This window comes from Xenopus tropicalis, chromosome 2, assembly GCF_000004195.4.
Source record: "Xenopus tropicalis strain Nigerian chromosome 2, UCB_Xtro_10.0, whole genome shotgun sequence".
NCBI lineage: Eukaryota > Metazoa > Chordata > Amphibia > Anura > Pipidae > Xenopus > Xenopus tropicalis.
Window position 1 is genome coordinate 55340249 of NC_030678.2, and position 26955 is coordinate 55367203.

Genomic DNA, 26955 nt, shown 5'->3' on the forward strand with positions numbered 1-26955 from the left:
ACCCTGTGGGGGGGGGCTAGGTGGGCCCTGTGGGGGGGTTAGGGGGTGCGGGGGCCGCCCGGTGGGCCCTGCGCCCCTCAGTCCAACCCTGGACCACCCTGTGATTCTACCTAGTTTGTCTCTATATAAATCTGGTCTCTGTGTGAGAGCTCCCTCTCATTTCTGTTCAGATCCCTTTGCTCAAGCCAGAAACCAGTAGATCAGATTAATGCAACACTTCCCCCATTATCCATATAATTTTCATTTCTTTCCCCATCTACAAATTTATTTATTTTTTTGCACAAAATGATTTTCTACATTTTTTGCACCCAATAATTTTGTTAGCCTCAAACTTGCTTATAATTTGATTTTAAGTTAAACACAGATTTTAAAGACAGGTGGATAATCAAAACTAATGGGCAAAAATGGATAACTAACTCTGGACCACAACTGTCTTAGATTTGAAACCCAAATAAATATATCTATATATGGCAAGTATCAGTAACACATTATAGTACTCAGCATGAACATTTTGCACTTTTATCAAGAATGCTGAGAGAAGGATCATTTATGTGTAGTTATCCACATAACGAAATGATCTGGAGTCAGATATGCTGTAAAGCAAAGTCTGTATTTGCTTTTTTCTTCTGGCGTCCATTAAAAGTCTTCTAGATCTCTCCAGTGCTGCTTGCTGTTCTGTTCGTTTTTGTATTCTCTTTTCTTTTAACCACCTACAGTAAATGAACAGATTCATAAATGAAAATGATTTTAATTCTAAGTACAACTTAATAGCTAACTTAATTTACCTGTTATCACCCAGGAGGTACTAATACCAACAAGACATAAAGTCAGTAAATAATCATAGTACTGGCAAGGTTATCACTTTTAAAGGACAAGGAAAGTCTAAATACAATACTCTGACCAGGGAAAGGCATACCTCCATACTGTGCAATAGTGCTTTTATTTTGCTTAAGTTCTGAGCCATTTAGTAGATCTGAAGCAGCAGTTTTCCCAAAAGCACTTAGTTTAGAAAAAAAGAAAACCCACAATCCAACACTGTATCACCAAACCAAGACTGGAACGCATGTTCAATATGTAGTGTTCAGATTAGGTCTATGCGCAGATCATAACGCTCAGGTGTGTTTGTGTTCACCTAGGCCTGCAGAATCGTTTGCATATGTTAACAAGGCTATACCCACCCTCTTTTACACTTCAGCCAGCGGTTCTAACTAACCCGTTTAAACATAGATGCCAATCAGCAACATAGAAGTTTTCATTCATGATCTGCGTTGATTGGTGTCTGTCCTTCCCATCCTTGGCCAGCCTTGCTTCCAGCCTACCCTGCTACTCTTACTACATGTACATAAACCTAGCGATCTGGGAGAGCAAGGGGGTACTAATTAATTGGGGTATTATATAAAAAAAAACTGTTTCATTCAATGGTTGTCATTTAAAATGATATTAAATCATTACTGTTCTCAATTTATTCCATTAATAAGAAAAAGTAGAAGTGTTAAGAATCACCCTATGTGGCTTAACTCTGAGGTAAAGAAGTTAATAGGGAGAAAAAGGAAAGCTTTTAAGAAATATAAGTCAGAGGGGACAGTAGCTGCGTTTAATGATTATAAACACTATAACAAGTGTTGTAAAACAGCAATCCGGAAGGCAAAGATAGAAAATGAGGAGCGCATCGCGGCCGAGGCCAAGACTAACCCCAAAAAGTTTTTTAAGTATATTAATAGTAAAAAGATGCAGGTTGAGGGTGTGGCCCCATTGAGTTATAATAACAATATGGTTACAGCGGATACAGAAAAGGCAGATGTGCTTAACCAGTTCTTTTCTTCTGTGTATACAGTAGAGGAGCCAGTGGGACAAGTCCCACCCAATAGCTGCACTGTTGCCTCAGCTCCAACTACACAGTGGTTGGCACAGGATATGGTGCTTAAAGGGTTACACACGATAAATGTAAACAAGGCACCTGGGCCAGATGGAATACACCCTCGGGTACTGAGAGAGCTAGGGGCAGAATTGCAGTGGCCCTTGTTTCTGATATTCTCAGACTCTCTTTCATCAGGTATGGTACCTAGGGATTGGAAGAAGGCGAATGTCATTCCCATATTTAAAAAGGGAGTAAGATCTCAGCCTGGCAATTATAGGCCTGTAAGTTTGACATCCGTGGTGGGCAAGTTATTTGAAGGCTTGTTAAGGGATCACATTCAAAATTATGTAGTGGAGAATGGCATTATGAGCAGTAATCAGCATGGCTTTATGAAGGACAGGTCATGTCAGACCAATTTAATTGCTTTTTATGATGAGGTAAGTAAGAAGCTGGACAGTGGGGATGCAGTAGATATCATCTATTTGGATTTTGCGAAAGCATTTGATACCGTTCCCCACAAACGACTGCTTTCTAAGCTAAGGTCTATTGGTCTTAGTGAAGTCGTTTGCACATGGATAGAAAACTGGCTACAGGATCGGGTACAGAGGGTGGTTGTTAATGGTACATTCTCTACTTGGAATAAGGTCCTCAGTGGGGTCCCTCAGGGTTCTGTACTGGGTCCACTTTTGTTTAATTTGTTCATAAATGACTTAGGGGAGGGTATTATGAGTAATGTATCAGTGTTTGCAGATGACACAAAACTCTGCAGACCAGTCAATTCTATTCAGGATGTGACATCCCTGCAGCAGGATCTTGACCAACTGGCAATCTGGGCAGCTAAGTGGCAGATGAGATTTAATGTGGATAAATGTAAGGTCATGCACCTGGGATGTAAAAATATGCAAGCCCCGTATACCCTTAATGGGACTGCAATAGGCAAATCCATAATGGAGAAGGACCTTGGAGTCCTTGTAGATAATAAACTTGGCTGTAGCAAGCAATGCCAGGCAGCAGCTGCAAGGGCAAACAAGGTTTTGAGCTGTATTAAAAGGGGTATAGATTCACGGGAGGAGGGGGTTATTCTTCCCCTTTACAGAGCGCTGGTAAGGCCCCATCTAGAATATGCTGTTCAGTTTTGGTCTCCAGTGCTCAAACGGGACATTACTGAGTTAGAGAGGGTCCAGAGAAGGGCAACTAAGCTGGTAAAGGGTATGGAAAGTTTCAGTTATGAAGAAAGACTGGCCAAGTTGGGTCTGTTTACACTGGAGAAGAGGCGCTTAAGAGGTGACATGATAACTATGTATAAATATATAAAGGGATCATATAATAACCTTTCTAATGTTTTATTTACCAGTAGGTCCTTCCAACGGACACGAGGGCACCCACTCCGTTTAGAAGAAGGGAGGTTCCATTTAAACATTCGGAAAGGATTTTTTACAGTGAGAGCTGTGAGGTTCTGGAATTCCCTCCCCGAATCAGTCGTGCTGGCTGATACATTATATAACTTTAAGAAGGGGCTGGATGGATTCTTAGCAAGTGAGGGAATACAGGGTTATGGGAGATAGCTCTTAGTACTAGTTGATCCAGGGACTGGTCCGATTGCCATCTTGGAGTCAGGAAGGAATTTTTTCCCCTCTGTGGCAAATTAGAGAGGCTTCAGATGGGGTTTTTTGCCTTCCTCTGGATCAACTAGTAGTTAGGCAGGTTATATATAGGCATTATGGTTGAACTTGATGGACGTATGTCTTTTTTCAACCCAACTTACTATGTTACTATGTTACTATGTTTCCTTGTCCTTTAAAATAGGAAAAACTGGAATTAGTCACATACACGGGTGCATTAGAGAAAGCGGTTATATGGCTTCCTCCATTCTCTTGAATAGCAGAATTTCAGCAATTGTATCTTTATAAAACTATATTATTTATATATATATATATATATATATATTTATATTATATAAGAAAACATCTTTGAAAACATTATCTGAGCCTTTTGTACTATACATCTGAGGTTCAATGCTATACAGTTGTGTGTATACAATGAGCTCTGTGTGTATGTGTGTAAAAAACACACACACTTTCCTGCAATATAAATATACAGGTATAGGATCTGTTATGCAAAATGCTCAGGGTTTTCCTGATAAGGGGTCATTCCGTAATTTGACTCACCATACTTTAAGGCTATAATAATTTAGACATTAAATAAAGCCAAAAGGATTGTTTTGCCTCCACCTCCAATAAAGATGAATTATATCTTAGTTGGGAATAAGGTATTGTTTTATTATTACAAAGAAGAGGAAATCATTTCTAAAAATTTTAATCATTTGATTAAACTGGACTCTATGGAAGATGTCTTTCCTTTAATTTAGATTTTATACATAACATTAATTTCCACAAATTTTTGGGCCATTTCATGCTCAACCCTCATGTGGTTCAGAAGCACTTTGCTTACTTTTTAAAAGCTTTTTCACCCCTTCCTCTTTCCACGGGGTTGGCCATAGCCTCTTGTATTATCAGGTCATCGAACCTTTGTTCCCTGAGCTTTTCTTTATGCTTTCTCTTGAGCCAGAGATTAAAGGCCTTCTGTGGATCTCTTTTTTCTTCCTACAGGAAATGATTTGAAACAAGGTTTAAAGATATAGGACATATATGGCTGCAATATGTATAAATGTTTGTTGAAGGGCATGTTGGTGCATACAGACAAACAAACTACAGCAACAAAATGTCATTATGTATAACAGATACTTGTCATGTCTTGTACGTGTCTCATAGATGTCACACAGATTGCCACAAAAATGTCTCATAGATTATAACATAACAAGACTATAACATGTTTTAGCCAAGACTCTGGACCCCAGAAAAGAAAATGCCAAATGTATACATTTCTTCATAGACTCAACTGCCTACAGAAAGTTTAGACAGTTTGGTCCCTGTGTGTTTCCATACAGAATAAAGAGCAGCAAACCAACATCCAGTGCTTCATGACCAGCTGGGTCTGTATTTTCAGTCAGCGATTTGGACAAAATGAAGTGCCACACCATTCCTGCATGAATTACCAATTTGATACTGAGATGCCCGTATCACTTTAAAAGAGGCAATATACAACCTTTGAGTCGCAGAAGTCCACAGAAGGATTTTCTGTGCATTGGTATTCTAAATATCTACCTCATGGAGTAGATGCCTCCTCCCCAGAGTATGGCACACACATGCAGGGTAGGGCAGGCAGAGTATGGCACACACAGGCAGCATAGGGCAATCAGAGTATGGCACACACAGACAGGGTAGGGCAGGCAGAGTATGGCACACACAGGCAAGGTAGGAAAGGCAGAGTATGGTACACACAGGCAGCATACAGTGACACAATGCTGGTACTGCTCCTACAGTCTGTCTGAGGTGTGAACAGGTGAACAATTTGGTGGTTTACAATCTGAGCCTGAGGTGTGAACAATGCAGGGGGTAAACAATACAGGGATTAAAAGGTGTGAACAGTACAGGGGATTACTTATATAAACAATACAGGGGGTTTACATTCTAAATCTGAGGTGTAAACCATGCAGGAATCTAGTTAATCTCAGTACTGATACCATTTAATGCTTACACAAAGGTAAGCAGTCACAGCAGCCAGACAGGTGGGGCAGCCGCCAGTTGGACAGTACTGATCTGGAACAGTGCTGTCAAACTTCTGTGGTACAGAGGGACAGAATTCTTCTGGCCTCACCTCCCACAGGCAGCATAGGGCAGTCAGAGTATGACACACACAGGCAGAGTAGGGCAGGGAGTGTATGGCACACACAGGCAGGGTAGGCAGAGTATGGAACGCAGGCAGCATAGGGCAGGCAGAGTATGCCACACAGGCACACTCTGCCTGTATATGCCATACTCTGTCTGCACTATGCTGCCTGTGTGTGCCATACTCTGTCTGCACTATGCTGCCTGTGTGTGCCATACTCTGTCTGCACTATGCTGCCTGTGTGTGCCATACTCTGTCTGCACTATGCTGCCTGTGTGTGCCATAATCTAAAGGTAAAGACTCGAATAAATAAAGCCCAATTTTTCTCTCTGAAAATAATCCTTTAACACATTATAAGCCATATTTAACATACCAAACAACAAGATGAGGCTCAGGTGTAAAGACCCCGAGCCTATCACTCAATAGCAGATCCCGGAAATAATCAAATTTTGCAGAATCTTGCAGAGAGAGAATAAATGTGTGCTCACCGTTATCTAGAGGTGGTCCGGGTGCCCAAAGCCCCGAACCCGCAGCTGAGGGAAGATTTCACCAAAAATTGAAAGGAAACATCGAACACACCGGACAATGGAGTCTGCTTAAAACACGATCTTTTATTCCTTCAGCTTAAAATGGCACCTTGTTTTTAAGATGAAGGAATAAAAGATCGTGTTTTAAGCAGACTCCATTGTCCGGTGTGTTCGATGTTTCCTTTCAATTTCTGTGTGTGCCATACTCTGTCTGCACTATGCTGCCTGTGTGTGCCATACTCTGTCTGCACTATGCTGCCTGTGTGTGCCATACTCTGTCTGCACTATGCTGCCTGTGTGTGCCATACTCTGTCTGCACTATGCTGCCTGTGTGTGCCATACTCTGTCTGCACTATGCTGCCTGTGTGTGCCATACTCTGTCTGCAATATGCTGCCTGTGTGTGCCATACTCTGTCTGCACTATGCTGCCTCTGTGTTCCATACTCTGTCTGCACTATGCTGCCTCTGTGTGCCATACTCTGCCTGAACTATGCTGCCTGTGTGTGCCATACTCTGCCTGCCCTATGCTGCCTGTGTGTGCCATACTCTGCCTGCTCTACCTTACCTGTGCGTTCCATACACGCAGGCAGCATAGGACAGGCAGTAAATACAGTGACACAGTGCTGGCATTGCTCCTACAGTCTGACTGAGGTGTAAACAGGTCAACAATGTGGGTGCTTACAGTCTGAGCCTGAGGTGTGAACAATGCATGGGGTGAACAATACAGGCACTAAAAGGTGTGAACAGTACAGGGGATTACATGTAGAAACAATACAGGGGTTTACATCTGAATCTTAGGTGTGAACAATGCAGGGGGGCAGTTAATCTCAGTACTGATAGCATTACAGAAAGGCAAGCACTCACAGCAGCCAGACAGGTGGGGGGGGAGCATACAAAGGGGGACGCAGGCCGCGAGTTGGACAGCGCTAGACAAGACAATTTAGAGTCATGAACTTTGAGGCCAGTCCATATATAGTACCAGTTTGACAGCCCTAGCAAATAGTATGCCATATTTGATTTGGATTAACTTACTGTGATTGACATGCCTTCCAACTGCTTTGCCTGATAAATTCTCCTTTCTTCTGCAAATTGGTCTTTTTTTCTCTGCATCCAGGCTTTGAAGGCAATTTCATTTTCTATCCTTTTTTGTTCTTCTTCTTCCTTTTTCTGCTGTTCTTCCTTTTTCCAGAGACCCAGAAATATTGCAATGACAAAATCAGTGTTAAAGTTTATGAATTTAAGGTATAAAGTAGTATAAACTACAGGGTTAGGATCTAGCATCTGGAATGTTTGGGAATTGGGATTTTCCAAATGAAAGTTCTTTCCTTAAAGGAACAGTAACTCCAAAAAATGAAAGAGCTTTAAAGTAAAGTAATAAAAATATAATGCACTGTTGCCCTGCACTGGTAAAACTGGTGTGTTTGCTACAGTAACACTACTATAATTTATATAATAAGCTGCTGTGTAGTCACGGGGGCAGCCATTCAAGCTGGAAAATAGGAGAAAAGGCACAGACACATAGCAGATAACAGACAAGTTCTGTAGAGTACAATAGTGTTTTATCTGTTATCTGCTATGTGCCTGTGCCTTTTCTCCTTTGAATGGCTGCCTACATGGCTACATAGCAGCTTATTTATATAAATTATAGTAGACTTTCTGAAGTAAACACACAACTTTTACCAGTGCAGGGCAGCAGCACATTATATTTTACACTTTCATTTTTTGGTGTTACTGTTCCTTTAACTTGAAGCACCATGCCATTAGGCTATTAAAATACTGAGAATTGTTTTGTTATCAACATGGAGTTTGATGCATTTTTTAAATAGTATTAGAAATGGCATTACTTGTAGTTTGAATGCAAAAGGGATACTATAGCTAAATTAAAGGGAATTGCTGGTAGATAAAGGGTTTAATAGATCTACCACTTGACTGTTTACAAATATGCTTTTTAAATAGTACTGTTTATATCTAAATAAAAATACATCCTCAATTTAGCATCCATGTGTGTTTATTTAATGCATATTGAAAATACAGCTGTAAGAAAACCTGGAATGTATTCTGTGTCAATACTTAACACACCGTTTAAACATTCAGGCCAGAAAAACAAATTGAACCACATTTTTTTGTAATATTTAACGGAGACAACCTTCCTTAGTAGAAATAATCTCCCCCAAACCTTTCTGCCAAACAGATTTTAAGAACGGTAAAGGCCCCCATACACGGGCCGATAGAAGCTGCCAATATCGGTCCCTTGGACCAACTCGGCAGCTTATCTGCCCGTGTAGGGGCAGAAACGAGCGGGCTGGCCGACCGATATCTGGCCTGAAATTGGCCAGCTATCGGTCGGCCAGGTTAGAAAATCCAGTCGGATCGCGGTCCCCGAACCGACTGCCCCATTGCCGCCTACATAATCCGATCGTTTGGCCCCTGGGCCAAATGATCGGATTATTTTTTTTTTTAACTTCAAGCTCCCCGATATCGCCCACCTGTAGGTGGGGATATCGGAGGAAGATCCGCTCGCTTGGCGATCTCGCCAAGCGAGCGGATCTTACAGTGTATGGGGACCATTAGGAAATATTTTAGACCAATCTTTCTTGAGCCTTTATTTGTCTTACTAGTAACACCAAGGCTTTTAGAAATTATTTCAGCATTATGAACCTTTACAATTCTTCTTCTAGCGTCCTATCATATGAGGAGGTTTATTTATCAATATTCAAATTTATAAATTTTAAGTGGTTTTTTTTTTTCAAATAAACTAGACATTTTACCAAACTTGAATATTTGCTTATTTATAAAAAAAACAAAAACCTTGATCAAATAAACCCGTGAAAAAAACCTTAAATGCATTGACTTCATATAAATTTTTAATGAGTCTACAAACTCTCAAAAGTATTAAAAAAAATTTTTTGAAAAAATAGCTTACATTTTGCCTATGACTATCCCCACTCACTTCTACATAATCTTACAAGCTTTTAGATGCCAAAGTTTTACATTTGAGTTTTTCAATTTTTTTGCACTTAATAAAAAGATTTGAGACATTTGAGTTTCGGAAGCCCAAATTCAAATTCATGAGTTTTAGTGCAAAAAAATCAAATTTGAACATTGATAAATCAGTCCCTAATTCGTATTCAGGCATGTTGAACTTGAACAGCTATTTCTCTGTGTGCACTTTATATAAGGCAGGGCACCTCCAGCCCACAGGTCCAATCCTATCTTACAGATTACAACATCTAACTCCAAGCAGTGTTTGGATAAGTCATTAGGCTAGAGGTTCACATCTTTTTTCAACCCAGACTGTGAATATTTAAACAATATGTTCAGCACTGACAATAAGTACATTATTATTGTGTTATCAGTTTAAGCTGATTGCATCTATCTATTATTAATAAAAAAATCCAAGTCTAAAGCTGGCCATACACATTCAGATTTTAGGCTAATAACCATAAGGAGATTTAGTCACTGCGCTTTTTAAAAAGAGAGTTCCAGCGACAAGTCGATTTATATTCTTCTCTATGTAGAGACAAAACAAGCGAGTTGTCGCTGGAACTCGCTTTTTAAAAATCGCAGCGACTAAGCTCTCCCTGGTACATTACCACATGTCTCATTCTGACAAACGTTGGGATATCGGACGTATGTCGAAATGCAACAATCTATAACTAACATTCAGACTTAAATTGTAGGATAAAGCCTTTAAAATACAAATAAAAATAGTTGGCAGACATCAATCGTATGAAATGCATTGTAGGTCCCCCAAGGATATCGCCAGATACACAATACATGTGCAGATTTTACCGTTATCCGACTAAACGACCGATTGCCATGGTAAGAAAATTATCAGGATGATAATTCAGAGCCCATACAGGGTCTGAAAATTGTATGAAACTAGGTTTCATACGATTTTATGGCCAGTCTAATATCAAAGGATTCACGTTAATGAATTATCATACATTATGAACTTCATAGACAGTAATCTACATTAATGTCTGGAAGCCACTGAACAGTTACAAAGGCAGACTGATAAGTCAATTCTGACATAATCAATGTATAATGAATGTCACTGAAACACCCATATACTTTTTGTAAATCCTTTGGTATTACCTTTTATATAATAACAGATAAACACAATCAGCTTAAACTTTTTGCTAATGATGTAGCCAAAATATCTCAATTAAAATATTTACTCATTCCTAACGCCTACAATTGCACAGTTAGATCAGGAGTAAGGGTGGTAAAACACAGAGCAATACACTTAGTGCCTAAACCTATTTTGAAATATGAAAAAAAAAATTATTATACCTCTTTTTTATGTTTCATCTGCCTTTCCTGTATCCTCTTTTGTAGCTCTTTTTGCTGCGGCGAAAGGCAAAATGTTGTGTTTCTGCTTGGTAGTCCTGCAGATTGCACTCTGCGAGGTGAATTCATTCTGTGGCTGGACTTCATCAAATGAGCAGCAGAACTTGGGCGAACCTTTGGTGTAGAGGGTGGCTGAGGTAGGTAGACATCATTATAGCCATTAATTCCCTTCTGTCCAACAGAAGCTTCCTTACCAAATGCACTTGGCTGTTGAGCATTAAGTATGGATTTTTGCATATCCTTCTCACCAGATGAATTATTTATTGGCGGAAGAAAACTCTGACTTTCAATATCGCTTAAAGTGACAAGCTCAAACTTTCCATCTTTCTCTATGAGAATTTTTCCATCCTTCTGTTCTTCAGTGCTACCTTTGTCATCACGGTGCTCATTCGTCCCTGTAGCATTAGAAAGATGCAGCTGAGACAAACCATCAACGATTTCTTCATCAGCACTTTCATTTCTTTCATCTTTCATTTCATGATATTCCACTGGGGGAACTTCCAGGTCTACCAAATTATCTTTAAATTTTAATTTTCTCTCTCGATTTTCATCAATAATTTCTGTCTGTAGTAGTTTGTTGGCCTCTTCAATCTTCTCTGCAATGTATCGCCTTGCTTCTTCATCTTCAGTGTCATTATCTTGGTATTCAGCTTCTGTTTCATCTTTATCAGTTAATTCAAACATTGGATTAGCATTATCTACATCTGGTATAGGAGCAATGTTTTCCTTCTCTGAATTCTCATCCCCATTTTCTTCGAGCATTATTGTTTTCTAAAAGTCAATAAATTTGACACCATTAGAATTCTAGAAAACAGCAATAGCATTAAGTTAAAATACATAATAATCCATATTATGCCATAACCAAATTTGAATGGATATTTTTCTGATAGGTAGACTGCCTCAGACTTTCTGCAGGGGAAAGAGCATACTTATTTGTTTTGCATTTAAGGGTATTGGGCATTTTGCATTTAATAGATAAAAAAGGCCAACATGAAATATCTAATGCTAAGAACAGGGGCACACAAAGTGGATTGAGCCCTTTTCTCCACATGCATTTTTCAACCATGCAGAGAAAAGGGTATGTTCCGCTTTGTGTGCTCCTGAATATTGGAAGACCCTAATATAGAGATTTTCATTTTTTCAATTTTATTTCAGGGTTTATTTTCTAGTTTAATATTTTTCCAGAGATACACAAAATGTCGTTATAACAGGCATCTTACCAGAGTGGTGCAGACGTACAGGTATGGGATATGTTATCCGGAGTTCTGAATTACGGAAATGCCATCTTCCATAGACTCAACTATAAGCAAATAATTCTAATTTTTAAAAATGATAATTCCCTTTTTCTCTGTAATAATAAAACAGAACCTTGTACTTGATTCCAACTAAGATATAATAAGTCCTTACTGGAGGCAAAACAATCCTCATGTTTAAATTATTTTAGTAGACTTAAGGACTTATGGAGATCCAAACTATGGAAAGACCCCTTATCCGGAATGACCCCAGGTCTCGAGCATCCTGGATAACAGGTCCCATACCTGTATTTTGAACATCAAACTGATTTAGGCCGCTTACATCAACTGCCTTGGTGCCTTGAGCACCCAGGGGTAGCCTTGCAATTTGAGGATTCCTGACCTTTGAAATAACTTTACAATCTTAGATGTAATATAATTTAGAATGTTTGTTTGCCTGCAGGGAAGAATGGTCCAAAAAAACAAGATCCAGCTAACAAGTGTGTGAGATGTGCCAAGAATTACAGATGCCGTTTGCCTAATTGAATTGCCCATGACTGTGTTATGAATGCTTTCATCCAAGGATGCAGTTAGAAGTTGGGATCTATTTACACATTGCTTATTCCACATAATAAGAAAACCATTTGTGGTATAGCTGTAGCATCTAATATTTGTATATTTAACCTGCACCCAAAACCAACAAAGCATTTGGAACTTTTTAAGACATTTTAAGAACAGTGTAAGATTATTAATATAACTAAAGTTCTACAGTATAGTGTGGCAAAGAGATCACTGAACAATAAGTGTAAAAAATGATTTTATATTAATTGGAAACAAATATTTACATAAACATAAATCATAAAGCAGATAAAATGGATAAACAATAGACTACAATAACACAAAAGGGTAATACAAAACAATATACGACAAATATACACAATACTTACTTAACTAAATACACTCAAATGAAACACAGGGACCCAGCCACCTAAATAATAATAATCCCACACCATATAAACACACTCTATGAAACCTCTACTCTAGAAGATTATACAGCCTAAGTATACCTCTCCTTAGGTTTGATAAGTGCCTGGTCCGTGATGTCAGGATTCCCTCTGATCTGGTAAGGTGGTCACTTCTCTCCTGGCCCTGAGTCTCCATATGCCCTACTGAAGCCAACCTATATACAGGAGAGAGGGGTGGATTCTAGAACTTTCTAGAAGTCTCTCCTGATTGGTCCATTTGAATGATGCTAGCACATACCAGTCAGTTACAGGAAGTTACCCGTCCTCCATTTTGGATTGGCAAATTGTCATGTAGTCAACATCTGTCCTTCCTGAACTAACTGATTATGCATATCACCAGGGATCCATTTAGTGCTGGCTCCGGTGTCCTTGACTCTTTGATAATGTTAATTAGAGTTTAGGTGTGACCAAACCTTTCCCAGAGCAGTACCTTTGTTTCCCCAAATTAGGAAACTCCTATTGTTTGGACCAGACACCCAGGTGCTAAGCTAATTAGGCTGTTTCCTCTACTAAAGAAAGGTTTCATTATAGATTTGATAAAATATAGGAGCCCACAATATATATCTATATTTTACCAGAATCTTACAGTCCCCACCTAGAGGGTGAATGAAGCTTATGTGATATGATCCCTCTTTCCTGGACTTGTCCATAGGTAAAACGTTCAAGATTCTTAATGGTTCTAGTCATTTTGCAAAACAGAAGTAACCCACATATTACAAGTATACCTTGGATACAGATTAACATTTTGAATGATAACCGAAAAATTGGGTGTTCTGAAACATTGTCCATTGAATCCCACCATTTAGTAGTTGTTAGTTGCAATACAGAGTCCATAGCATTCTTTGTACTTTGTTTCATTTGTAATAAATGTTCTGGGGTTCTTTCCATTAGTTTATGGACATCAAGTGATAATGTCGGTATTGGTACATGTAATTGCGGAACCAAATTTTTTATTTCTTCCTGATAACGTAACTTTACTTGAACTTCAGAAGTGTCATGATAAACTGGGACAGGGATGATAGTGTGACCATTGATTTCCATTTTTTCCTTTACTGTTAAGCAGAAGTTTGGACTGCTTAAGGTGCACTCATTTCCCCCATAGAAGAAGTTATGTCCTTTTGCTATTATGCAGTATTTCCCATCACCCACATAAGCCGTTTTTATCATATCCTGGTGCCATCTAGTTAGTTTTACTGCACACGTGGTAATGGTTTCTTCAACTTTCATCTTCTCTTCTGTTCTGAAAGTCTGATTCAGTGTTAGGCCACAAGTATCTCCAGCCAAATCCAGGATGTTGCATCTGCATATATAGATGTCCTTTTCCTTTAAGCAGCAGGATGTGTCTGGGGATTGCCAGTCACCAGATGGGTGTTTAACCAAAAGAGTAGGAGGTCTTTTAAATTCCTTTAGAACACTTTCCTCGAGAATCCCAAGGGAATGAATTTTTGCCAAGTCTCTGTAGATTCCGTTGGTGGGTATAACAGGGAGAGATATTGTCAATGGTATCATAGTACTGAGTGTGTCATCACATTTGATGGCATGTAATGTAACTTTAGCCAAGTCCCGAATGGTACACATAGTCACACCTGTCTCAAGTTTCCCATACCACCCCCTAATTCTCGTATCTGGAATAAAATCAAAGATACGTTGGAGTTCAATATCACGGAGCATGTCCGATATTTTGCTTAAGATGAAGTCCCCATAAGCAATACATGCCATTTCTCTGCCCAGCTTATTATTAGTGGCATCTTCATTATTGACAGAAATTAGTTCATTCAACTTGTCTTGCATTTGTAAAAACAATTTTGCTATTACATGCATATCATAAACAGTTGCTAATTCTTCATTTTCTAAGCCCAACTGAGAGGAGGCAAGGGGTTTAGTAATCTTATTTCCCATTAGGATCTTAAGTTTCTGCTCATTATCCCACAAAGATGATATGTCAGCCCTGTTCCAGATAGACATCCCAGAACCAAAAAGACCAGAGACAGTACCAATTATCCCTCCAATGTCTCTTTTGGAGAACCTTCTATGGGTGTTCATAAGGGGGTTCAATTTATTATTAACCTGTCCTGTGTTACGCTTCCAAAAGGAATTTATTTTATCTTTTATAAATATGTCATACATATTAATTATATTCATATCACATATTTGGCTGGGTAGAGTCCAGTTTTTAAAATTTAGAATAACTGGAATATGAATGTATTGAACATTGTTGTAGAGCACCCCAGATATTGGTTAAACCACTTAGTGATATAGGTTGCAGCTCTGGACATACTTCAGACTTAAGAATATTTATTCTAATCTTGCTGTCCCAAACACCTTCAGCCCAGTCACCCTCAGGAGAACATGTAACTATACCATTACTTGTTAAAGAAATATTTTTAAGCAGCAACATGCTCTGGGTAGACTTTTCAGTTGTATTGGTCCAATATAGTTCGGTACTTGTGTGAATTTCTGTGCCACCAGGATAAGTCCATCTAATAAGCTTACCAGGGAAGATTAATTGAGACGCGGTTATATGGCATTGAACAATAACCCATTCTCCCTCTGATCCTGATAACATGGTCCCATTTACTACCACTCCATTTGACATATCTCTAATTGTCATAGTAATTACAGCAGTAACCTTCTTAACATTTCTGATTGTTAGTATAGCACTGTTATCTTGGTTGGGATAATCAATCTGTTTAGAACTAGTATTGATAAGTGTTAAACACAGGGTTACCACAAACACCATTGCTGTAGCCATGATACTTCTTCCAAGACACCCGCCTTTTCCTTGACATAAAACAGCATGTTTTTTTTCATAAATGTGCCGCTCCATGTCTGAAAGAATAATAGGTTTCTTATTAACAGTTCTTCATTTGGTTAATGTGATACCACTTTAAGGTAACCTTCCCTTTGCCACCAACAGTTTTGACTAGATATGTTGCTGGACTGGCTTTGTCTACCACAGTAAATGGGCCTCTCCATATTGGAGTAAAGGAATGTTCTTTTTTTCCAAAGTCCCGGACCATTACCAAATCCCCAACATTGTATTCAAAAAGTCTAACCTTCTTATCAAAGTATTTTTTTATTTGACTTTTTGAATGGCCAATGTTCCTTGCAACAAATTTGTTAACTTCATTAATGTGCTCAGCCACATTTTTAACCCATGCTTCTGTGACTGCACCCTGTAAGAGTGGTGTTGCAGAGGGTATTAATAGGTTCCCAGGCATTCGCATTAATCTTCCTGTCATGGCTTGGTAAGGGCTAACACCAGTTGTGGAATGTGGGGTAGATCTTATAGCCATTAGACACAGTGGCAGCATTTGTGCCCAAGTACTTGGTTTCTCTGCACAAAATTTAGTCAGCATTGTTTTTAATGTTCTATTTCCCCTCTCCACAGTTCCAGAAGACTGTGGATGAAAAGCAATGTGTAATTCATGCTTAATATCCAACAACTTCTGTAACTGTGAAAAAACTTGGCCAGTAAATGATGTTCCTCTGTCACTAGCTACAACCTTTGGAAGTCCCCACCTTGAGAACAATTCAGATATTAAGACTTTAGCAGCAGTAAGAGCTTTCTGATTTCTAGTTGGAAAAGCTTCTATCCATTTACTAAACACATCAATCACAACAAGGCAGTGAGAAAACCCCCCGGGTGTTTTAGGAAGTGGACCAATAAAGTCTATTTGAATTTGAGACCAGGGACCCTCAGCAGGAGGAGTAGATCTTAATAGAGATCTATTAGTACAGGATGGTGGATTTACTTGCAGACATGGTAAACAGGAAGAGCACTTGGAATTAACATCATCTTTTATAGAAGGCCACCACACAGACTGTAGAATCTTGTGTAGTGTTTTCTCTGCAGAAAAATGGCCTCCCACTGGATGAGAATGGAATATCTGAAAAAAATCATCTGCACATTCAGGGGGTACACAAACTACTGGAAAAGGCAAATCTCTTTGATACAAAAGTATTTGGTTCTGGGAATCCCCAGGTGATAAAATTGTATACTTTGCCCATTCATTTGGAGCCAGTTCATTTTTACCCTTCAGATGCCATTCTTTTACCAATTTATATGGTTCATACGCTTTCTGTAAAGAGACCAAATCAGGTGGTGTGTTTCCTGTCAGTGCTGAAATCTCAGGCGCACTGGGAGGAGACCACAAATCAGCCTGCTTTGCTGCCTTCTTTGCACACTGGTCGGCGAGACTGTTTTTCTCAGAATGAACAGAACCCTTTGAATGCCCCTTAACCTTTACCAGTGCACACGGCAAAGTCCTTGCCTGCAAAAGATCCCATATATACTTTAGCAATGATGCATGGGTTAATGTCTTCCCATCAGAGGACCTAAACCCATTATTTACATACAGAGGTAACATAGTGAGAGTATTTACTGCATATGCACTATCACTATATATATTGCAAGCTTCTGTATTACATCTTTCTAAGGTACACGCAATTGCAGCAAGCTCTGCATACTGAGAGGAATGAGGCAAACACTTATGCATAACAATGTGGTTAGGCAAAATAACTGAAAACCCAGTATATGGGGTACCCTGGTCATGATAAGATGAACCATCACAATACACATCTATACCTGGCACCTGATCGGAGGAAAGTGGGTTTGGAGGGAGGTTAAGATTAGAGGGTAAAGGACATTTGTGTGGCTCTCCATCATATAGTAAAAATGCTGGCAGAAGAGTAGTTTGCTTGGGTGTAATGTCCAGATCTCTCTGCATGAGCATAAGTGTCCATTTGGATAAACGTGCTGAAGAAAGAGTGGTATCACCTGGCTTAAGCAGCAGATTAAGTGGAGTATGTGGGCTGTGGAGGGTTAAACTTTGTAGTCCAGTGATATAAGTAAAATGTTCAATGGCCCAGAAGGTAGCTAAGAGGTGACGCTCACAAGCTGTGAATTTTATCTCCACTGCACTCAGTACTCTTGAGGCATATGCAATAGGCTTTAGTTTTCCATGTTTTTCCTGACAAAGAACTGCAGCCAGTGCTGTGTCAGTAGCAGCTACCTCTAAATGAAACCTTTTCTTTGGGTCAGGGGTGAGTAATGCGGTAGCCTCCATCATTGACTGTTTCAGAACATTGAAAGCTTGGGTGTGTGGCTCTCTCCATTCCCCTCTGATATCTTCCTCTGGAACTTCCTTCTTTAGTAGGTCATAAAGTGGCCTAGCCTTGTCAGCAAAGAATGGTATAAAGTCCCTTTGGTACTGAACTAGGCCTAAAAATGAGCGCAGAGCTGTTTTTGATGCAGGTAAATTGAGTCTTTGAATAGTGTCCATTTTATGCTTATCAGGCAACTTCCCCTCTGGTGTGATGTTCATACCCAGAAAAGTGACAGAGGTTTGCATGAACTGGCATTTTTTTGGGTTTACCTTAAGTCCAGCTCTGTGGAGAAGATGTAGGAGTTCTTTTAGCAGACTCAGATGCTCTTCCTCAGTTTCTGTGGCTAACAGGAGGTCATCAACATATTGCAGGAGGTTTTCTGGTTTAGTGAACCCTTTAAGAACGGCTGCCATTTTCTTATGATATATCGTGGGTGAGTTGTGCAGTCCTTGGGGCAAACAGTTCCAGGTATATTGTTGATCCTTCCAGGTAAATGCCAGTTTGTATTGAGACCTAAGCTCCACTGCAATATTCCAAAAGCTGTTACAAATATCAATGCTTGAAAAATATTTAGCACGGGGTGGAATGCTGGAAAGTAGGGTAGGGGTCTCTCTTACCACAGGTGCACAGGCAGGGGTCACAGAATTAAGTTTGCGATAATCAATTGTCAATCGCCAACTACCATCAGGTTTCTCTACAGGCCATATTGGGGAGTTGGTGGTTGATTCACATACTCTCAGTACACCTTGCTGCAACAATGAATCTATTGTATTTTGTATATATGATTCACTTGCTTTAGGAATGGGGTATTGCTTCTGAGGCTCATGAGCCCTTCCTGGAATAGACACTTCCCCCTCAAGTCTGCCACAATCATGCTTATGTTTACCAAATACATCAGTACATTCATGTATTATTTGAGCTACCCTGGGGTCAGAATGTGTTGGCATTTCAAAGAACTCTGGGTTCTTTATTGCACTTACAGCATGAGCATCTGATATTACACAATAATTACCATTTCCCTTGAACCATATTTTACTGTTTGTAAAATCAATAACCGCTTCATGTTGTTTAAGAAAATTGGACCCTAGAATGGACATGCTGTTGGGTAATGTCATTAAAAGGGCACTGAGATCAAATGCTGCATCAGCAATCAGTAGCTTGGTTTTACTTGACTGGTATGCCTCAGCATGTGACCCTTGGAAAGCTTCCAAACCTACTTTCTGCCCAGTGGACAATGGATGAGATTGTGGGTCTAAGGTATGAATGATGGAAACAGAAGCGCCTGTATCAATTAACATGGATTGCTGTGGGCCTCCCTCAACAGCTGCTGAAATTACAGGACGATTCCATCCATCACGCCTGAACCCTACTACAGGCAAAATGGAGGCCGCTATTTCCTATGCTGATGAAGTTGTGATTTGTTCTGTGATGGATACAACTCTAAGCTTATCAATATCCTTTCTCATGTTAACCAGCTCTTGTAATAATTGTTCGTTTGATATACTTGACTGGGCTGGCATTGCATTTGCTTTTAAGAAGGGACAATTTTTTATAATGTGGCCTAAATGACCACAGCTGTGACACTTGGGCTCTCCTGATTTATAGTTTGGGGGTCTTGCTGAATTATATGGTTTTGTAAGAGGACCTTCCACTGCCGCAACTTTACCCCTGGAACTTCTCTGTTGTTCCCTTACCATTAACTCCGCCCTTTTTAAACAATTAATTATCTCACCATATGTATTAGATAAGCTTACAGTAAGACCTACCAACCGACAAATCTCTGGGAGGGATTGTTTAATTAATGCATTTTTAAAAACCCTATCCTCTAAGTCTGCTCGTCCTGGTCTCTGTACAGTAAAACTGTACATAGCATAAAGACGATCAGAGAATGCTTGAATGGGTTCCCCTTTCTTTTGTAAGCAGTTTACAAATGCATTGTGGGCATAACTTTCATCCCAACCCAAAACCTCCAACACAGCATTCACCAAAACATCCAACAAATGAGTTTTGTAAACTGACCCAGGTATACTTGCTTTGATGCCCTGATCCAGACTACTTACTACAACGTCAAAAACATCGCCATCCTCACAATCAACATGGGACTTCTGAAAGGTTTGAATACGGAGCATGGTCTCTACTGGATCATCACTTATTCTAATGAGTCCAAGCTCCTTACTCAGAGTACCTATGTCTGAGTTGGATAGTGGTGTTTCAACTCTTGTTCTACCTACTTCTTCCCCATCAGTCCCAGTTTTAATATGCACAGTTACTGGGGCCATTGGGGCTGAAGCACAGTTATTTAGACTAGTATTCTGTTGACTGGGCTCTAACAAATCCCAGTTAATATCAATGAGACTTTGATCTGTACCTGGTGTGTTAAAGGCTGCTACAATTGCACCCCTCTGTCCTAACTGTTCCTTTAACTCAAGTATTTGAGCTTGGCATTTTGAATGGTCACTGCTGCCATGGTTTCTAGAGACTGAGAGATATCTAATAGCACCCTCAGCATCCTTTAACCGAGACAATAGTTCCCCATTCTCCTTTTGCAACATTTCATTTTCCTGAGTAGTTTTATAGTGCCCCATACTCATGGTGGATGCATTACTGGCAGTGATCTTTAGCATCTCTATTTTATCATTTAAATCTTTTACTTTTTCCTCTAAAAAACTATTTTTCTCTTTGAGAGCCTTAAAATTCCCAGCAATCCAACATGCAGAGAATAATAATGCTCTCCTTCCTTTCTTTTGTGAAAGTTGCTTTTCTTTAATTGCAACAGTCACAAAATCTTTTATTTGATACCAGGGATCATCTGCCTCCTGCATGCGCCTTATAAGTTCCTCTGTATTTTTAACTGTTGCTAACTTTTTGTTAAATCCTTCCATTTTTCCTACTAAACAATTTATATTTAGCAAATATATATTTCCAATGTCAGTGATTTCAATGCCACTCTAATATCTGCCTCGTGCCTGGCTTAGCCAATTATGTAAGATTATTAATATAACTAAAGTTCTACAGTATAGTGTGGCAAAGAGATCACTGAACAATAAGTGTAAAAAATGATTTTATATTAATTGGAAACAAATATTTACATAAACATAAATCATAAAGCAGATAAAATGGATAAACAATAGACTACAATAACACAAAAGGGTAATACAAAACAATATACGACAAATATACACAATACTTACTTAACTAAATACACTCAAATGAAACACAGGGACCCAGCCACCTAAATAATAATAATCCCACACCATATAAACACACTCTATGAAACCTCTACTCTAGAAGATTATACAGCCTAAGTATACCTCTCCTTAGGTTTGATAAGTGCCTGGTCCGTGATGTCAGGATTCCCTCTGATCTGGTAAGGTGGTCACTTCTCTCCTGGCCCTGAGTCTCCATATGCCCTACTGAAGCCAACCTATATACAGGAGAGAGGGGTGGATTCTAGAACTTTCTAGAAGTCTCTCCTGATTGGTCCATTTGAATGATGCTAGCACATACCAGTCAGTTACAGGAAGTTACCCGTCCTCCATTTTGGATTGGCAAATTGTCATGTAGTCAACATCTGTCCTTCCTGAACTAACTGATTATGCATATCACCAGGGATCCATTTAGTGCTGGCTCCGGTGTCCTTGACTCTTTGATAATGTTAATTAGAGTTTAGGTGTGACCAAACCTTTCCCAGAGCAGTACCTTTGTTTCCCCAAATTAGGAAACTCCTATTGTTTGGACCAGACACCCAGGTGCTAAGCTAATTAGGCTGTTTCCTCTACTAAAGAAAGGTTTCATTATAGATTTGATAAAATATAGGAGCCCACAATATATATCTATATTTTACCAGAATCTTACAACAGTCTGTCTAAATATGTTGGTATGATTTCAATTAAAATGTACATACAATACTGTGCTAAAAATATATACAGGTATGGGATTAGTTATCCAGAAACACAGAAAGCTCTGAATTTGGGGACGGCAATCTCCCATAGATTTTAATCAAATAATTAAATTTTCTCTGTAATAATAAAACAGTACCTTCTACCTGATCCTAACAAAGATATAATTCATCCTTATTATAGACAAAGCAATCCTATTGGGTTTATTTAAAGGAGAAGGAAAGGCTAATAAAGAGTTAATCTCAAAATGCAGGCATACCTTCAGTTGTCTCAATAGTGCCCTTAAGTCTCCCCATATTTCTCCTGTTCAGAAGATCTCAAGCCAAAGAAGAAGAAAAAATGCTGAGCAGGGTAGAGAAGATTCCCTAATGCAACGCTCTTCCCCTTGACTTGAGGACTTAGAACTGATGCGGCGCATGCGCAGAAACAGGAAGCTCCCCCTAGCGTCTGCAGCAGCAGCATGAGACACACAGGCGAAAGGGGACACAAGCGGCGGTGCTGGCAGGGGGAGAGGCACAGGGGAAATGAGCAGAGCGGCGGTGCAGGTAGGGGGGAGAGGCAGGGGGGAACGAGCAGCGGCGGTGGTTCTGACAGGGGGGAGGGAAACGAGCGGGCCGGTGGTTCTGACAGGAGGGAGGGAAACGAGCGGGCCGGTGGTTCTGACAGGGGGGAGGGAAAACGAGCGGGCCGGTGGTTCTGACAGGGGGGAGGGAAAACGAGCGGGCCGGTGGTTCTGACAGGGGGGAGGGAAAACGAGCGGGCCGGTGGTTCTGACAGGGGGGAAGGAAAACGAGCGGGCCGGTGGTGCTGACAGGGGGGAGAGGCATGGGGGATGCAGCTCCAGACAGTGAGGCACAGTGAACTTAGAAGCCGGCAGCGGCCATTTTAAAGATGGCGGCGCCGTTCAGTGAAACAAGCATGTAGTTCTAGTAAGTGTATCTCTGTAAATCTTTCATTAGGAAAGCCAGGAATATAGCGTTTTTACTCAGAAATAGTAGTACTATTTAATAGTGTGCTTCATAAAATTTGACTTTCCTTCTCCTTTAATGCTTAAATTATTTTTAGTACTTAAGGTATGGAAGTCCAAACTACACAAGGACACCTTATCCTGAAAACCCCAGGTCCCAAACATTCTGGATTACAGGTCCCATACCTGTATTTACTAAGGACATTAAGGATATAATGTCTCAATAACAAACCAAAATCAAGAACAAAGCAAAGCCAGAAACAGGGAAAATGTATATATAAACCATTAAGGGTTATGCCATTACAGTCTTATCAAACAATAAAACACACAGCCTGACTGTATTCAGACTGAATGTCATACCTGCATATCTGCATTGACCTGTGCATCCTCATTTATTAACCAGTCAAGATCTTTCTCAAAATCATCTTCATAGTCTTCATAGCCAGGAGCTTTGTCAAATTCTGTTTCATCCTCTTTTTCACTCATTTTAATGCTAAACGTTTCTGTTCTCTAGTAACAAGCAAATATGCATAATTAACATAACACATTCCAACCCATATTTCACAGATAACTGACAATATTGACCTCCCAGGAGTAGTATGTACCCAAAACATTTTCTACCCAAGAAGACAGTGAGTTGGTGTTGGATAAGCATGCATAGGAACAGCATCAAAGAAAGATTTTCTTTTAAGTCAATAAATTGACATGTAAATTAACATGTCTCAACTAATAAAACCACTGGACCCTGACATAATATGATCCCTAGGTTAGGCACTTTTTAACATGTGCGCTTAGATGAAGGTTTGTCTTCACTGAATTCTCCAAGATGTCAGGCTGAGTAGAGTACTGGGCGTACTATTTTGCACTGCTGCAGTTTTGGCCCAACTCTGACACTGCCCTAATCAGATAGCTATGTACCCAGTCTGTCAGAGAACTATTTACAGGCAGTGGTAATAGCAAGGGGACAAAGGCTCAAAATGGCCTTGGTGCACTTCCTTGATAGGTTATTACCTCTGACAGGGGTAGGCTCCCTGCACATTCAGGTGAAAGGAATTAAAATAAATTGAGGGGCTCATTATAAGTGTTTTGTCTCATTAAGTCCCACTCCCAAAAAAGCCCCCACCACCCGTAAAGGAAACCTATCACCCAAAAACTGTTTCTCCCACCGCACTTTGGTTGTGAAAAACAATAGTTTGTTCCCAAAAAAAATTCACTAGGTGGTCTAATGCACGGAGGGGGGCTATTTTTTGTTTCCTATTTAATTTATGGTTTAGGACACTGTGAAATTTAACAAAGTTGGAGAGTAGTAATGCTGCAGATGTTATTTAGTAAATTTTGATATTTGCACATAATTGATTACTATGGGTCTTCTAAATGGAAAAAAATTATGTGGGTTCTCTCTACTAAGGTCACATGTATGCAATTGATTTACTAATGGTTTTAAAAATTAAACATGAAACAAAGTAGAAGAAGAGGGTTCAAAAAGCCCCAGACCAATCATACATGCCTGCAGTTGTGACATTGTTTACATTTGCCGAAAATACATTACAGAAATAATAAAAGCATTATGAAAATAAAACATTTTAATTATGAAAACAGGCTGTTCAAGTTCAGTTAGCTGCCATCTCTCTCAAGAGCAGAAAAAAACAATGGAGTAAAGTATAAACTCTTTAGAGAATAGGAAGTGATCCCACTATGGTCCAAGGTCTAAGTGAGAGAGGTTTGCACAATTCTGTGTGCTGATCAAGTGGGTGATAGGATTATTGCTTTATAAGTATCACAGCCAGCATATGGTTTTATTATATTTTCTGTTTTGCCTTGCTCTGGATTCCTATTCAAACACTGTTTGCACCACCCTGTGCAAAGAACTTAAAGACAACATTGAAATTGATACATTGAGATTGATCAATTAAACTATATAAATACAGAGTAGGTTGGATTGCTTTGGACCGTTGAGGAACCCCCTGGGTTTGAGTGTAATATATAGTACCGAGATATATACTACACAAAAGAACTGCCTCAGCAAGTAGAAGTCTCCGTGCACACTCCTACAGGTAACGCTGTCTTGTTTCAAGTTCATATAAGTCAATAAGAAAAAACATTGTTCCAATGTTTCAGTCCTTTCTCAAGGTCCTCCTATACAATTTATACCGAATGCTCGGGCCTGGCATTTTTCAGATAAGAGGTCTTTCTGCAATTTGGATCACCATACATTTAAGTCTACTAAAAAAACATTTTAACATTAAATAAACCCAATAGAATTGTTTTGACACCAATAAGGATTAATTACATCGTAGTTGGGATCAAGAGCAAGGTCCTGTTTTATTATTACAGAGAAAAGGAAATTACTTTTTTAAAATTTGAATTGTTTAAAATAAACTCTATGGGGGACATCACCTTTCCATAATTCAGAGCTTTCTGGAAAACAGGTTTCTAGATAATGGATCCCATATTTCTACTAGCTGGAGCTTAGGATTCCTGTGTCTCCAATTAAAGGGGTGGTTCAACTTTTTTAATGTTTACCCTATATTGCCAAAATAAGCATTAAGGGCATTTTTAAAAGGGCCAAAATTCATTCTTGAAACCCCAGTAGTAACCCAAATAACAGCACCACCCAGGCAGTTTTCTAGACCAGGGATCCCCAACCAGGGCCAGAACTAGGGGTAGGCAGAAGAGGCAGCTGCCTAGGGTGCAACGATTGGGGGGCGCCAGGCAGGAACCTCTCCTGCCTACCCCTAGTCCGCTCTCTTTAGTCATTGCCCCCGCCGCTTGTCCTTACGTGGTGGGGGCAATGATCCATTGAATCGCAACGCGAACCCCCCCCCCCCCCCGTGCGTTCAACTGCGCATGCGTGCCAAAGGGGGGGGCGAATGAGGAAGGTGCAGGGGCGAGGTGGAGGTGGCCAACTGAGTTGCCTAGGGTGCCCGGTAGGCTTGGCCCGCCCCTGTCCCCAACCTTTTTGACCCATGAGCCACATTAAAATGTAAAAAGTGTTGGGGAGCAACACAAGCATGAAAAATGTACCTGGGGTGCAAATAAGAGCTATAATTGGCTGTTTGGTAGCCCCTATGTAGACGGGCAGCCTATAGAAGGCTCTGTTTGGTTTTACACTGGGTCTTATGCAATCAACACTTGCCTCCAAGCCAGAAATTCAAAAATAAGCCCCTGCTTTGAGGCCACTGGGAGCAACATCCAAGGGGTTGGGGAGCAACATGTTGGGGATCACTGCTCTAGACCAATACTACTACATGCTGAGTGCTATAAATATGTATATGTTATATACGCCTCAAGCAACAGAGAATAACAGAGCTATAGTGCCCTATTACAATGACAGGAGAAATCAAGAAAATTAGATTCAAATATCCGTATATTAAAACTCTCTGGATTCCAGTCCAAGCCTTTAATGCACAAAAAATACCAAAATGATTCAGTCGATAGTGTAAATGACAAAATATTGTACATTTTCATATTCGAATTCAAACACAGACATTACATAGGGCCACAGAATGATTATCAAGTATATTTTAGGACAGTGTACCTACCACATAGCTTGTCCCACAGCACAAGCCCCGCAAGCACTCACTGCCAGCGTTCGGCTTGCTGTAATCACAGTTCCCATAGCAACAGCCCAAGCTGGTTTCGTTTGCCCCGCCCCTTTATATATCCACCGCTTTACGCACCTCACTATCCCTACAAGACGCTCGGCTTTCTCGTACAGCGAAGACCCAAGAGAAGGACCCCACACGACAACCTGTGCGATCACTAGCTTCCCAACAGCCGCCTCAGCCTCCTGCCTCTTACAGTAATTATCCGGTATCCAGGTCACGCTAAAGCTCCCTCGTTACCATGGAGACGATGACGCTAATCTCTCGCGATATCTAAGAAATGCGGCTGGAGTTTGTATGTTATGTTCTATGAGTAAATAGTAATACAGCAGTACCCACGTTGTGTTACTCACCTTTACCCATGGTTCTGTAGTTGTTGTCAGGGAGGCTCTTGCTTTCCAGTGTAGGCACCGGCAGGAAAGTCTATGTTTGGCTGGTTGCTGGGCGTCTTCATCAAATAGTCCTATTTAAAATTCCATTAAAATTGCACCAAGGGGCATATGTTAAGCTCTTGGGCTCACAGAAAATGAATTTTCGGCACGCCTCTAAACTTTAGGAAAGGGATTTTCTATAATTTACTTTAAATCTGCTTTTTAAAGGAGAAGGAAAGGTAAAAACTAAGTAACATACAGCCATAAGCACTCACAGTAA

The 26955-nt window shown here is 40.0% G+C and overlaps 2 protein-coding genes across 4 annotated transcripts; both read right to left on the bottom strand.

Moving 5' to 3' along the window:
* Positions 1–255: 255 nt before the first annotated feature.
* Positions 256–26955, bottom strand: ccdc181 (coiled-coil domain containing 181). 3 transcript variants are annotated; one of them, XM_012957662.3, is made up of 6 exons: positions 26658–26955; positions 23060–23209; positions 10411–11238; positions 7147–7293; positions 4310–4461; positions 256–710 (listed from the first exon to the last, which is right to left on the bottom strand). In XM_012957662.3, the coding sequence occupies exons 2-6, from the start codon at positions 23183–23185 to the stop codon at positions 548–550; spliced, it is 1416 nt and encodes a 471-aa protein (XP_012813116.1). In that variant the 5' UTR covers positions 23186–23209; positions 26658–26955; the 3' UTR covers positions 256–547. The 3 variants fall into 3 exon arrangements, with proteins under 3 accessions (XP_012813116.1, XP_017947041.1, XP_017947040.1); XM_018091552.2 differs by lacking the exon at positions 26658–26955 and adding an exon at positions 26380–26554; XM_018091551.2 differs by lacking the exon at positions 26658–26955 and adding an exon at positions 26242–26554.
* LOC116408820 lies at positions 12940–21186 on the bottom strand. Its single transcript, XM_031896802.1, has 2 exons — positions 21145–21186; positions 12940–15553 (listed from the first exon to the last, which is right to left on the bottom strand). The coding sequence occupies exon 2, from the start codon at positions 14864–14866 to the stop codon at positions 13307–13309; it is 1560 nt and encodes a 519-aa protein (XP_031752662.1). The 5' UTR covers positions 14867–15553; positions 21145–21186; the 3' UTR covers positions 12940–13306.

What these genes read in the sequence shown, in the direction of transcription:
- LOC116408820 (XM_031896802.1), bottom strand. Translation starts at nt 14,866, where the DNA reads ATGAATATAATTAATATGTATGACATATTTATAAAAGATAAAATAAAT.
- ccdc181 (XM_012957662.3), bottom strand. Translation starts at nt 23,185, where the DNA reads ATGAGTGAAAAAGAGGATGAAACAGAATTTGACAAAGCTCCTGGCTAT. An exon ending in AGGTCAATGCAGATATGCAG is followed by an intron (nt 11,239 to 23,059) that starts GTATGACATTCA and finishes ATTGACTTTTAG; the next exon opens with AAAACAATAATGCTCGAAGA. An exon ending in GGTGAAAAAGCTTTTAAAAA is followed by an intron (nt 711 to 4,309) that starts GTAAGCAAAGTG and finishes CATTTACTGTAG; the next exon opens with GTGGTTAAAAGAAAAGAGAA.